The following is a 13,820-nucleotide window of genomic DNA, read 5'->3' on the forward strand; positions in this document are numbered from 1 at the left end:
GTATATTGCTTTGCTCATGTCGGTCGGTGGGTCGGTCGGTAGGTCGGTCCGTCCACCAGGTGGTTGTCGTATGATAACTCAAGAACCCATATGCCTAGGATCATGAAACTTCATAGGTAGATTGATCATGACTCGCAGATGACCCCTATTGATTTTGAGGTCACTAGGTCAAAGGTCAAGGTCACAGTGACCAGAAATAGTAAAATGGTTTTCGGATGATAACTCAAGAACGCATACGCTTAGGATCATGAAACTCCATAGTTAGATTGATCATGACTTGCAGATGACCCCTATTGATTTTGAGGTCACTAGGTCAAAGGTCAAGGTCACGGTGACCCGAAATAGTAAAATGGTTTCCGGATGATAACTCAAGAAGGCATACGCCTAGGATCATGAAACTTCATGGGTAGATTGATCATGACTCGCAGATGACCCTTTTAATTTTGAGGTCACTAGGTCAAAGGTCAAGGTCACGGTGACCCGAAATAGTAAAATGGTTTCCGGATGATAACTCAAGAACGCATACGCCTAGGATCATGAAACTTCATGGGTAGATTGATCATGACTCCCAGATGACCCCTATTAATTTTGAGGTCACTAGGTCAAAGGTCAAGGTCACAGTGACCCGAAATAGTAAAATGGTTTCCGGATGATAACTCAAGAACGCATACGCCTAGGATCATGAAACTTCATAGGTAGATTGATCATGACTTGCAGATGACCCCTATTGTTTTTGAGGTCACTAGGTCAAAGGTCAAGGTCACGGTGACCTGAAATAGTAAAATGGTTTTCGGATGATAACTCAAGAACGCTTTTGCCTAGGATCATGAAACTTCATAGGTAGATTGATCATGACTCGCAGATGACCCCTATTGATTTTGAGGTCACAAGGTCAAAGGTCAAGGTCCGTGTGACCCGAAATAGTAAAATGATTCGGATGATAACTCAAGAACACTTTTGCCTAGGATCATGACACTTCATAGGTACATTGATCGTGACTCGCAGATGACCCCTATTGATTTTCAGGTCACTAGGTCAAAGGTCAAGGTCACAGTGACAAAAATCGTGCTCACACAATGGCTGCCACTACAATGGACAGCCCATATGGGGGGCATGCATGTTTTACAAACAGCCCTTGTTGTTATATGGTGTTTACAAAAAAAGATTATTTTTCCATAGTTTTCACCTGGTTGCTAAAAATTGAGGTTTCATGGCTTAACAGTACATTCATACTCTGGCGTCGCACTGTCCGGGAAAGTCTGGAAAAACACACAAAGTCAGGAAAAACAGAGGGCTTGCAAACAGTATGCCTGAATTAAACAGAAAAATATTTATGTGATCGACTGAGACAGAAAGAGAACCACAATTAAATAGCCCTCTATCATCTACTTGGGCTGAGTAGACATTATATAAACCAGAATCACTGGTTTACAAAAATTACAGGGACTCTATCTTCCGAACTGCCTTGATGAAACTATTTTCTGTGTCTGTTCCTGGAAGTTGGAAGGAAAATGGTCTATTTATGTGAACGCTGGTCTGAAACTGCAGGGGAATTTCAATTAAGATCTGTTTTATCAATATATATTGATATCCACTGACATTATCTGGCTGGTTTATGTAAAATGTTGGAAGAGGTTCCTACAAATCAGAAGGTTGAAATCTTCCAAATGTTTTCTTACAGCTTCCCTGATATAAAGTAGGCATCAACCTATCAGGTTTGGTCGGGGGGGGGGGGGGGGGGGGGGGCCTGGAAACCACGACCTTCTGCATATGAAGGAAAATAACATTTACAATATAAAGTAGAAATTGTTTATCTCATATTAATTCTGGCAATTATAAAGGGCGCAGTTGTTTGTTGTAATAAATGCTTAAACATGGAGAATAAAAGGCTTTTCAATAGTATATTTACTAAAGTTCAATTTATAGAGCTGACTGGAAGATAAACTAAATGTTTAAATGAAAAAAAAAAGAAACCTTTAATTGGAATTTTTAAGGTCCGAATTCAGAAAAATACCAACTTTTTTCCACAGAGTAATGGAGAAGAATACCAGCCCCGAATTAAAAAACACAACAAACAATTAATAAAGCTCATAGGACAAATTATTTTTATGAGAAATGCATTGCTTCCAGTTAGGTGTATGATAGGAAACATTTGAGTCATAATTTCTAGTTAAATTTGTTAGGTTAAAAGAGCCATATTAATATTTACTATCACAGATAGGAATTCATTTTGATTTCCTTAATACCAGTGGTTCAGTCCCCTTCAAACAGGGAACTGCTTAACATGGTTTGGTTAATTATAGTTGAATCCAGTCAAAAGTCATAAAGTGTCAAAGGACAGGGCGAGACAATAATCCAAATAACAAGCTTTTAGTACATTTTTCCTTGCGTTCCTCGATCACACCCATGCAATGACAGACAATTAGCACCCCTGGTGTATCATTGTTCCATCTGAAAGTCTTCCTATATATAAATCTGACAATTAAAACAGAAGGCACCTCCTGCTTTTCTTTTCTTGTCTGCTGATGCTAATTACCGCCATTTAGCCATTGAGATAGTCCTGACATGTGGAGTCTCTGTAGCTGCAGTGCACGAGATAACGGGCCTTTACTGGGCTACTGTTGTTCTCTGGGTTGTAGACTACCGTTGGGACCCCATTATGGCACAGGGCTGTACCATTGCCTGAATTTGTGCCTTGCTCCGTGAAAAGGGGGTTTGATGTATGTAAGTAAAGTGTTGTCCCAGATTAGCCAGTGCAGTCCACACAGGCAAATTAGGGACAACACGTTCCGCTATAATGATAATTTTTGTTAAAAAAAGTCTCTTCTGAGCAAAATTCTTGTTTAGGTGGAAAGTGTCATCTCTGATTAGCCTGTGCAGACTGCACAGGCTAATCAGGGACGACATTTACGCACATGCACTAAACTCCCTTTTCACAGAACATGGCTCATTTGATCTATTTTGGTTCTTTATTTGTATGGAATTAGATACCTTAATTGTCATCACATTTGGCTTAGTATCACATTATGAGAATGTCAACATTTTGGGTTAAAAACTTCCTTTTAGCTTAAAAATTGCTTTATCTGATAATTTAGAACCAAACACAATTCAGCGCTTAATAGTTACATACGAGAACATAATATACCATGAAGTGGTTAAATTGGACTTCATAGGCTAATCTGCACTACAATTTACTCACATGGGTTAAGCTTAGTTTTCCCAGAATGCCGAGTCGTGTGGTAGATGCCGTAAATGTCACCACCTTGTGCCTGTTGTGTCAGGATCTATAAGGGATCTGAGCGTCCCAGGCATTGCAGGCTGACAGTCTGATATGTGCATCACGTGTTTTGTCTTAATGTGCACAAAGGTCCACAATAACTGTTAGCCTATTTCAGGAGGTTAACTAACCCTTTGCATGCTGGGAAATTTGTTGTCTGCTAAAATGTCGTCTGCAGAATTTCTAAAATTAGCATTTTCTTCAATTTTTTTCAGAATAGCAAACAGTTTGGATCCTGATGAGACGCCACGTTTTGTGGCGTCTCATCTGGATCCAAACTGTTTGCAAAGGCCTTCAAAATTTTGTTCCAGCACTGAAAGAGTTACACTGCACTTTGATATTCTACATCTTGGATTCTAATTACCGAGATATCCTATCTATATTTTAGAACTGTTGCTAGTTCAAATACTGCTGCGGGACATTAAACATGGTGTTAAATATTCTTGGGAATAAAATCAGTGCTTCAAGCCTTGTTTGTTGATTGAAGCCAATGTTCTCTACCAAACAACTGACAAATGTTCCAGCAACTGTTTTTTGCAGCTCTGTTCACCTGTTCACTGGAAAATTCATATATTTTAAAAGAAAGCACTTTTGAGAGGCAATATATGAAGTGCAGATATCATTATACATAATTATGAAGTGCAGATATCATTATACATAATTATGTAAGAAATCACTATAAGGAGACTAAGGATCAGAGGTATCACATTCATGTGAGACTTTTGTGGATGTATTACAACAGTTTAACACTCAACAATTGTGTGAGGAAAAGATATCAGATTAATATCAGACAGATTGCAATTACTGATAAAACAATTTAAATACATAAAATGCAGCATACACTGGAATTCTTGCGGGATACTTCCAGGGTTTTCTTAGTTCACAGATCCCTATCTAAGCATCCTATTGATGTTTTCCCATCCTAATCAAGTGCTTTGGGGAAAAAACAAGGCCCCTACTTGTACTTTGATTGGATTGGTGCAACAAGGTGTGAACTGGCTGTCATCTTTATAGAAGTTACTATGATTTAGTTCTTCTAAGACAATCTGGCTTCCTGGGTTCTCAGTTGAAGTTTAATTGCCTATTAACCAATAGATGACTAAGAAATAACAGTTTTCTGATGTCTCTGATTCTATCTTTTGACTGATAAAAACTTGCTAAAAAAATACTGTGCCCAGATATAAGGAAACAGAATGTTATAATGAAGGGATTAAAACAGGCTGTATCTTGGCTGGAGATATAATCTGAGTGCAGAATCACTGGGTGTTTCCTCAAAATGAAGATTCAGAAATCTTTGGATGAGATAGGAGCCCACAGGAGACCTGATAATTCCAGGTTAGAAGATGCTGAACATCAGGAAGCCTGTCAATAAACCATCAAGGAAAAACTCTCAAAGAATTTTAATATATGGGCCATTCTGTGTGAAAAAGGGGTTTAAGGCATGTGAGTAAAGTGTCGTCCCAGATTGGCCTGTGCAGCCCGCGGAAAGTGTCCGTCCCTGATTAGCCTTTGAAGTCCGTACAGACTTATCAGGGACTACACTTTGTACAGACTTATCAGGGACTACACTTTGTACAGACTTATCAGGGACTACACTTTGTACAGACGTATCAGGGACTACACTTTGTACAGACTTATCAGGGACTACACTTTGTACAGACTTATCAGGGACTACACTTTGTACAGACGTATCAGGGACTACACTTTGTACAGACTTATCAGGGACTACACTTTGTACAGACGTATCAGGGACTAGACTTTGTACAGACTTATCAGGGACTAGACTTTGTACAGACTTATCAGGGACTAGACTTTGTACAGACTTATCAGGGACTAGACTTTGTACAGACTTATCAGGGACTAGACTTTGTACAGACTTATCAGGGACTAGACTTTGTACAGACTTATCAGGGACTACACTTTGTACAGACTTATCAGGGACTACACTTTGTACAGACTTATCAGGGACTACACTTTGTACAGACTTATCAGGGACTACACTTTGTACAGACGTATCAGGGACTAGACTTTGTACAGACTTATCAGGGACTAGACTTTGTACAGACTTATCAGGGACTAGACTTTGTACAGACTTATCAGGGACTAGACTTTGTACAGACTTATCAGGGACTAGACTTTGTACAGACTTATCAGGGACTACACTTTGTACAGACTTATCAGGGACTACACTTTGTACAGACTTATCAGGGACTACACTTTGTACAGACTTATCAGGGACTACACTTTGTACAGACTTATCAGGGACTACACTTTGTACAGACGTATCAGGGACTACACTTTGTACAGACTTATCAGGGACTACACTTTGTACAGACGTATCAGGGACTAGACTTTGTACAGACTTATCAGGGACTAGACTTTGTACAGACTTATCAGGGACTAGACTTTGTACAGACTTATCAGGGACTAGACTTTGTACAGACTTATCAGGGACTAGACTTTGTACAGACTTATCAGGGACTACACTTTGTACAGACTTATCAGGGACTACACTTTGTACAGACTTATCAGGGACTACACTTTGTACAGACTTATCAGGGACTACACTTTGTACAGACTTATCAGGGACTACACTTTGTACAGACTTATCAGGGACTACACTTTGTACAGACTTATCAGGGACTACACTTTCTGCCCTTGCTTCTTTTAACAAAAATACCCAATGAAGCCCAATTTTCTCAGAGCGTGTCACATATGAAATTTTCACTTTTGTACACTGGTTTCTGTTAAAAAAAACTTTTATATTCATGCATTCAACCTACACAATAAATGTTCTCTGTTCTTTGAGATCACTGCATCAAAAGAAGACTTTAATTTTTTAAGATATTTTGTCAGTGCAAAGTGACATAATTGTTGTGCAAATAAGACCTCTTTTGAAAATCATCTGGGTTTTTTGTTGACTTTGTGTGCTTATTTGAGATCACAAGAAGTGTAGAAGAAAAAAGAAGTCATGGAATGTAAGTCTATTTGTTTTGTCAACTGTGTCATTAAATCATCAATGTCTGTTCCTTTCAGTCTATGGCTCATATTTAACTTTGATGACGCATGAAGAATATTATTTGTGTATTGATATATACATATCTGCAATATATCCAACAAAAAATGATATGATTGGATATAAATTTATTTTTTATTTTCTATTGATAAATCTGCGTTGAATGTTGTGTACTTAATAAGCAAATATTAGTTTGAACCTGTTGTCATAATCGGTAATTTCATCTGCCTAATGATCTCATGTCTATTTGCATTTCAAGGTATTATTACTAAGTGTATTATATTTGCCATAAATTTCTTGATTGAATGTGTGAATTTTTTGATGATATACACCCTCTTTCTATTAATATTTCTTTAAACCTTTACCACTTAGATACGTATTTTCAAGCATTTGTAGTCCCATAGAAAGTTTAATTTAATTTAACACCTTTCTTGCTAGATTCAATTTGTTAAGGCTTCATTTTCAAACCTTAGATACTGATGAGCAGCAAACAGCATAAAACCTGAACAGACTGCAAGTTACTCACAGGCTGTTCTGGTTTTATGCTGTTTGCAAAGGCCATTTTCACTTTGCATCTCATGGGGGAAAGGGTTTAAAGCATTGAAAACTTCTGTTGACAAATTTAAAAAAAATGTGTTATTAGGAATAAAATTTTAACTGTGTTCTGAGAAAATGGTGCTTAGTGCATATGCAAAATGTAACCCCCCAAATAAGCCTGCACAGAAGGTCCATACAGGCTGATCAGGGACAACACTTTTGGCTATTAATGGAATTGTTCTTATAAAGAGAGTGACTTCTAAAAAATCCTGTTTAGGCCTAATGTGTCCCAATAGGCTGATCTGGAATAACAATGTAAGCACATGCATTAAGCCCTGTTTTCCCAGTAATGATCATTTGTTGGTTTATATCCCATCATGCTTTGTTTCATTACTCTTATTGGACATGAACATTTCCATAGTGATTTAAATTCAATTTTGAGTGTACGTTTCTTGCCCTTATTAAAATCATGTCCAAAAGCGATTTTTGCCAAAGTTTGTTCAACTCTTGAAGTTTATCCCTTTATTGACAATTTTGAATTGGGACAAAGTTTAAGTCAATAAAACAGGCTGGTTGTTTGGGGTGTTGAAAAATATAATTGATTCTTTTAAAAAGTAAATTGACAAGGTTAACTGAAGTCCTTTGATATTATTACTTTTGTAGGTGCATGCTTTTTTGTGGAGATCAGGTCTTCTATAGATAGCAAAGCAGAAGGATGTGAGCTATCAACATTTAGATATTCTGTAAAATATAAATATTTTTCGGCCAGAAATTTTGCAGTTTAAAAAAAAACAACTTTTTGGTGAACAGGTTAATGTGGTGATTTCTGATTTTAAAAAATGAGGAATTTGTTGAGTTCATGTTCAGATATGTTTGTGTTAAATTTGTTGATTAGGAAATTCCAGTGGTCAGGGAGGGATTTGAACCCGGGACCTCTCGATCCCTAAGCCAGCGTCCTACCATTAAACCACTGCTCCCATTTAAGAAAAGTAAGAAAAAAAGACGTCATATGCTATTTCTGGATGTTGTCATATCCTGTTGATGTTCACCGATGCTCAGTGGTTAACTGTCATTCAAGGTGAGAGAGACTCATCTGCATACATTTACATAAATGGGCAAACAGGGGCTTGGAATGGCTCTGAAAACAATATTTCCAGTGGAAGTCAGAATTTGTTGAAGAAGTCACTGAAGCATCACTTACATTGTCAGCAACACTTGGTGCATCACTAACATTGTCAGCAACACTTGATGCATTTACCATATATTTCTGTCATATTAAAACCTGAACATATTTTCATAATGAGTTCATAATGAGTGGAATATTGTTTTATTTATATATCACTATAAAGAACAAATGATTAGTTGAATGTAAATTAACCCTGTCCAACTCAGAAGCAAAGTGGAAATGGCTATTTGCAAACAACATAAAACCAGAACAGCCTGCGAGTTATTCGCAGTTTGTAAAGGTTTAATGCTGTTTTCTACTCATAAGTATCTAAGGGTTGGAAAAAAAGCCTTTACAACTTGAATCTAGTAAGAAAGGTCTGTAATTAAATTTCATTTTCTGAGGGCTTCCAATTATGCATCAAAAATGCATATCTAAGTGGTAAAGGGTTAATAATGCTTTCACAGTGCTGAAAGCAAAAGATCAGGAATTCATTTGAATGAAGATGCAAGTCTAGTGTTCAATTTATTTTAATTATAATTTATAACAATTTGGCATTAATAAAAAGGCAGATATGATATGTCACGAAGATAAATGCTGCACGTCATCATGGCAATTTGTCGGTATGGGACCAATCTGAGCCTGCTGTTTCCAGGCCTGTTTGTTCTGTACAACCATAAGACGGTATTCAACGTCATTACAACTTGTACAGGGTTCATTATTCATTGATTACAAATGCTTTACATGTCTTTTCCTATTTAAAGGGTAATTCATTCGTAATAAAGCAATTGATTTTACACCAGTTTACGACAGAGGCGCACACAGTTAGAAAGCCAGGTTTTTGCGTGTTCTACAGCAGATCTACTTGGTCAATTCTGCCCTGACACAGCTGTCTACCAAATGCACAATTCATGTCTTTGTTTTATTTAATGAAATGCTGTAACAGATCAGAGGCTCCGCTGAAAAGCAGACATTATTCTTTTGTTTGAAAATTCGTAGCCATGGCGACTGATTGATCACGTTTATTTGAGTTTATTCCTATTTGCGGATATTTGGATATTAGACACGTATCATTGAAGACTATAAATAGGGATATTGAGACACTTAAAAATCCAGCATTTCAGGAGTAAACATTCGCGTGCACTTGTATTGACATCATTATAAATTTTGTGGATGTTTTTTGTTTCAATTCAGTTCCAAATAAATGTCTCGTACAGTTTCTTTATGTCAATAAGATTAAGCAATTTCGAATTGCTCAAGACTTTGTTGTAAATCACTTAAGTGTGTTGTATACCTTTTTTGGTTGATTTATGGTTTGACCCTGAGATTTGTATAAAACTCGTATAATTTCTTGAAGAAACTTGTCTTCTATAGACTTTTACTTGGTATATTATTTATGGTAGCAGTTTATAGTGTTATTCAATTAATTCATATGAGCCTTGCTGTTGGAAAATGGGGCTAAATGCATGTATTAAAAGTCTCATCCCAGAGTAGCCTGCGCTGTCCACACAGGCTAATCAGTGATGACACTTTCCACCTTAACTGAATTTTCGTTCCTTCCTTTAAACAATAAATACCATAAAAGTGGAAAGTGTCTTCCCTGATTGGCCTGTGCTGACTTCTCAGCCTTATCTGGGACCACACTTAATGCACATCCATTAATCCTCGTTTTTCCCAGAACAAGTCTCACTTCCTGATTTTTCATGCATTAACAGTATTTATTTTTAGCATCTAATTTGTAAATTTGATATTTGGATGTTTTTTTTGTACAGTAAAATGATAAAGGTATTGCAAAAATGTTGAACAATCTTTGCTGTGATTTTGGAGAGAAAATTATAAAGTTTTCTCAGTCTATGACAAGTAGCTTGTTTTCAATTAAAATTCCACATTTTGTAGAGGTTGTGCATGGATTTAGGGATGTTTTGAAGTGAAATAACTCTGGTAGTACCCAGTATCTAACACTCCTCACTTCACAGCTGGGTTTCAAAACATCCTTAATAACTGAGAAGCCGAATTGAGCCTCTCTCTGAGAAAAGGGGGTTTAATGCATGTGCCTAAAGTGTCATCCCAGAATAGCCTGTGCAGTCTGCACAGGCAAATTGGAGACTTTCTGCTTGTATGATATTTTTAGTTTAAAGAAAGTCTCTTCTTAGCAAAGTTCCAGTTTAGGCAGAAAGTGTTGTCCCTGATAAGACTGTGCGGACTGCACAGGCTTACTTACTTGACACTTGACACACTTGCATTAAATCCCCTTTTCACAGAGCATGGCCCAATTTCATGTACACCCATCATATATTGGTCCAAACATCAGACTTTTCTTAAGAGGATTATTTCACGAGAATATAAACAGTTGGAAAACAACAACACCATTTATGTTCTTGCATGATTATGCTTTATTTATCGTCAAATTTGTATGCATTTTTAGGCCAGCACAAAATCTTAACAGATGAGTGCAATGTTTTAAGGACGTATTGGTGATTTTCCCAAGAAAGCGTTCATTATTTATGAGTATTGGTGTCGACAATAACGTTTTTTCTGTAGGTGTTAACTCACGCAACCAGTTGAGTCTAGGGACCAAGATCTTTAGTGTTTGTGTAAAAGTTGGAAAGGAAATGATATAACTTCATTTAAGAAATAGAATAAAATAATGAATTCATTAGTTTTAATGTAATATTTGAAAAGGAACATTATAACTTCATTGAAGCAATATAATAATATAATTTTTAAATCTTTTATAAACATTTATTTTTAAAAACTGTTTCTAGAAAGAGAAAATATTACTTTCAATGCACTATAATATTCAAAATAATTTTCATTCATTAATGGTATTTCAAAAACCACTATGTACCTTTGTTCAATGCTGGCAATATCTTGATGACATGACTTGACTTCAAGCCTCAGTCGTTGTCCCACTAACCAATTGAGTCGTGTTCTGAGAAAACAGGGCTTAATGCATGTGCGTAAAGTGTCGTCCCAGATTAGCCTGCGCATTCCGCACATGCTAATTAGGGAAGACACTTTCCGCCAAAATAGGATTTTGCTAAGAAGAGACTTCATTTAAACGAAAAATGTCATAAAAGCGGAAGAAGTTGTCCCTGATTCTGGGACAACACTGTATGCACATGCATTAAGCCCAGTTTTCTCAGAACACGACTCAATTTAGAGTCTGCGATGGCGTTAATAAGGAGACGATAATGGTGTGTTAATAATTATCATTATTATTCACAAAAGAATGCGTCGCTGTGGAAAAACAGGGTTTAATGCATGTTCACAAAATGTCTTAACAGATAAGCCTGTGCATTCAACACAGGCTAATCAAGGGGGAAACTGGATTGTATTTTGGTGAACAAGTTTTGCTCATGTTTCTGTTGTTTGTAACTTCAGATGGTGACAAAGACCAAAAAGATATTCGTTGGCGGGCTGTCTGCCCAGACCACAGTAGAAGACGTGAAAAAGTACTTCTCCACGTTTGGACAGGTAATGCCCTATTAAAATATTACTTTTCTTTGATAGGTTTGCATTTATTAATAAGCTAAATCATGGTCGACATTTTGTAACCATTAACTATAGCAAATGGTAATATTAAAGCCTAATGCGTTTATATGTTGAACAAAATCAAATCAACCATATAAATAAATAAATAAAATATAGAAAGTAGATTCTTCAACTGTGGCAGAAAAATGTTTGGGTGCAAATTGTATTACATAGCTAATTGGATGCTAAATATATTTGTTGAAACTCGTAGGCAAATTTTACTGTTGGAATGCAAAACGATTTGATGTAACCTGTATTCAATTTATATTGACTTAATAACTTCAAAAGCAAATTTTGTGATTGCTTTCGTAAGTTTGGCCAAGGCACATGTTTTCTCACGTTGTTCACACGTTTTCACACGCTGCATCCTAGATACAGACTTAGTCTAATACACCGTGCCCAGATTAAGGATAATATATGCTGATGGCTCATTGACGTTAACGCCTGGTTACACCTTCTCTTAGCATGGTCTAAGTTGTAAATACTTTATCCATTTCATGTCTTATATTTTAAATACCTCAAGCCCGTTTCCTTTTCAAATGTTATGGTGATGTCTTCTTGACTGCTGAATTAAGATAAATAGCCGTCAAGCAATCAAGGTTGAATATTAGTGGACTGTAGCCTGAATTATGAATATCAGTGGAGTGTAGTATAATTGGTCCTCGATTGGTTCTCAAAATAACTTTCATTTATATTGAAAAGTTGCCATTTATTATTCAATTCAAGTTTGATGAGCAATTCAAGTTCCATCCAAATGCTATCTCAAACAGAAGTGTGGCATAAATTCAACTATTAACAAGTTGGCTTTATTATCCTTACTGAAAAAAGAAAGCAATAAGAGCAGAAAATTTGATTGAAATGTAGAAGTCACCAATGACAGTTAAATCGTTTTGTTTTTTCCCAACATGATAAATGGCAAGTGACTGGCATGAAAATTAGTGCTGAGACATTCTATAGATTTTTTCAGATTATATTTCTGTAACAATTACATAAGCTATCATTCTGTTTGTCATGATTTAATATCTGTCTTTCGTTGAATTAATTGTGATGAACATACAGGTTTTTGTATGACATACAAAATACACCCCTAATGTTGTCACATAGTCACCTTTAACTTAAACAAACAACACTGCATATTAGAGTTACTAACTTTATATAACCAATGAAGATTAGAAAATAAAAGTAAATGGTCTAAAATGTAGGATATTTTTAAAGTAAATGGTTTCACAATATAATATATTCAGAGCATTTCATTAACAAAATCACAAGGGAACTAGAGCAGAAATCTACCTGCTGTGTTCAATTTTATGCTTCAGAAACTTGTGTATATTACAATTTTTTGTCAACATGCAAGTTCTTGTATGTACATTAAATTGATAGTTTTTATGTTTTCCAATTTTGAGAGAAATTGCTCTATTATTTTTTAACAATGATGCCATTTACAAGGTAAACTTAGTCATATCATTATATAATCTCCTGGCTTTTGTAAGCCTATTCACCAATTTAAGTCCAATTAAAAAATTTCAAATGATCTTCAATTTTCACCTTGGTTGGTAAATGCGAAATCAAAATTGGCATCACATAATCATTACTTTTCAATGCTATGAGGCCATAGAAAGTTTAAATTTCCACAAACTTGTCCGTATTTTGTGAACATTAAGAATTGGGTTTCATTAGAGCCTTGTTATTATAACGTGTAAATGATATAATTTGCTGTGAAAAAAAAAAGAAATTACTTTTATGTAAATATCACCCACATGTGAAATGCTTAAACCCAGTATTTGAAAAAAAAGTTTGAATGTTTCATTAAACAGTGTGAAAGCTTTGCCATCTATCATAGATATAAGAAGCAATCAAAGATATATTTATTCTCGGTTTGGAATTCATAACGAGAGATGCTTAATACGTCCCTATCTGAATCCATGGAAAACGTACCGTTAAGTTGATGATATGTGGATCAATTGATGGGAAAAAAATAACGCATTAGTCTCCAGCAGAGTTGAAGAGCCATATATATTTTCAATTAAGATAACAATTCCACCATTCTGGGATAAATCTGGTCACCGTAGTTATATCAAATAGCAACCAATCATGGGTGGTATTTGACACAACAATAACTGGCATCGATCTGCTGAGTTTGAAAAAAAACACAGTAAACTACGCCTGAGCGAGTATTGCTTGGTGATGACATTTTCATTTCTATGCAGGACCCATTAACGTTTGATTACTTTTGGTTTCTTCTCTTGAATAACTGTATAAACATTGTTCATGAGACTTTTTATGAAATGTCT

At 35.9% G+C, this 13,820-nt stretch overlaps 1 protein-coding gene across 5 annotated transcripts in view; it reads left to right on the top strand.

Annotated features, from left to right (window-relative positions):
- The window catches only part of LOC127852247 (RNA-binding protein Musashi homolog 2-like), a 108,554-nt gene that overhangs the window by 21,244 nt on the left and 73,490 nt on the right, over nt 1-13,820 (top strand). For all 5 annotated transcript variants that reach the window (XM_052386147.1, XM_052386152.1, XM_052386164.1 and 2 more), the window contains exon 6: nt 11,380-11,472. In XM_052386147.1, the coding sequence (XP_052242107.1) occupies nt 11,380-11,472 (93 nt within the window). The remainder of the gene's footprint in view (nt 1-11,379; nt 11,473-13,820) is intronic.

This window comes from Dreissena polymorpha, chromosome 1 (genome assembly GCF_020536995.1).
Source record: "Dreissena polymorpha isolate Duluth1 chromosome 1, UMN_Dpol_1.0, whole genome shotgun sequence".
NCBI lineage: Eukaryota > Metazoa > Mollusca > Bivalvia > Myida > Dreissenidae > Dreissena > Dreissena polymorpha.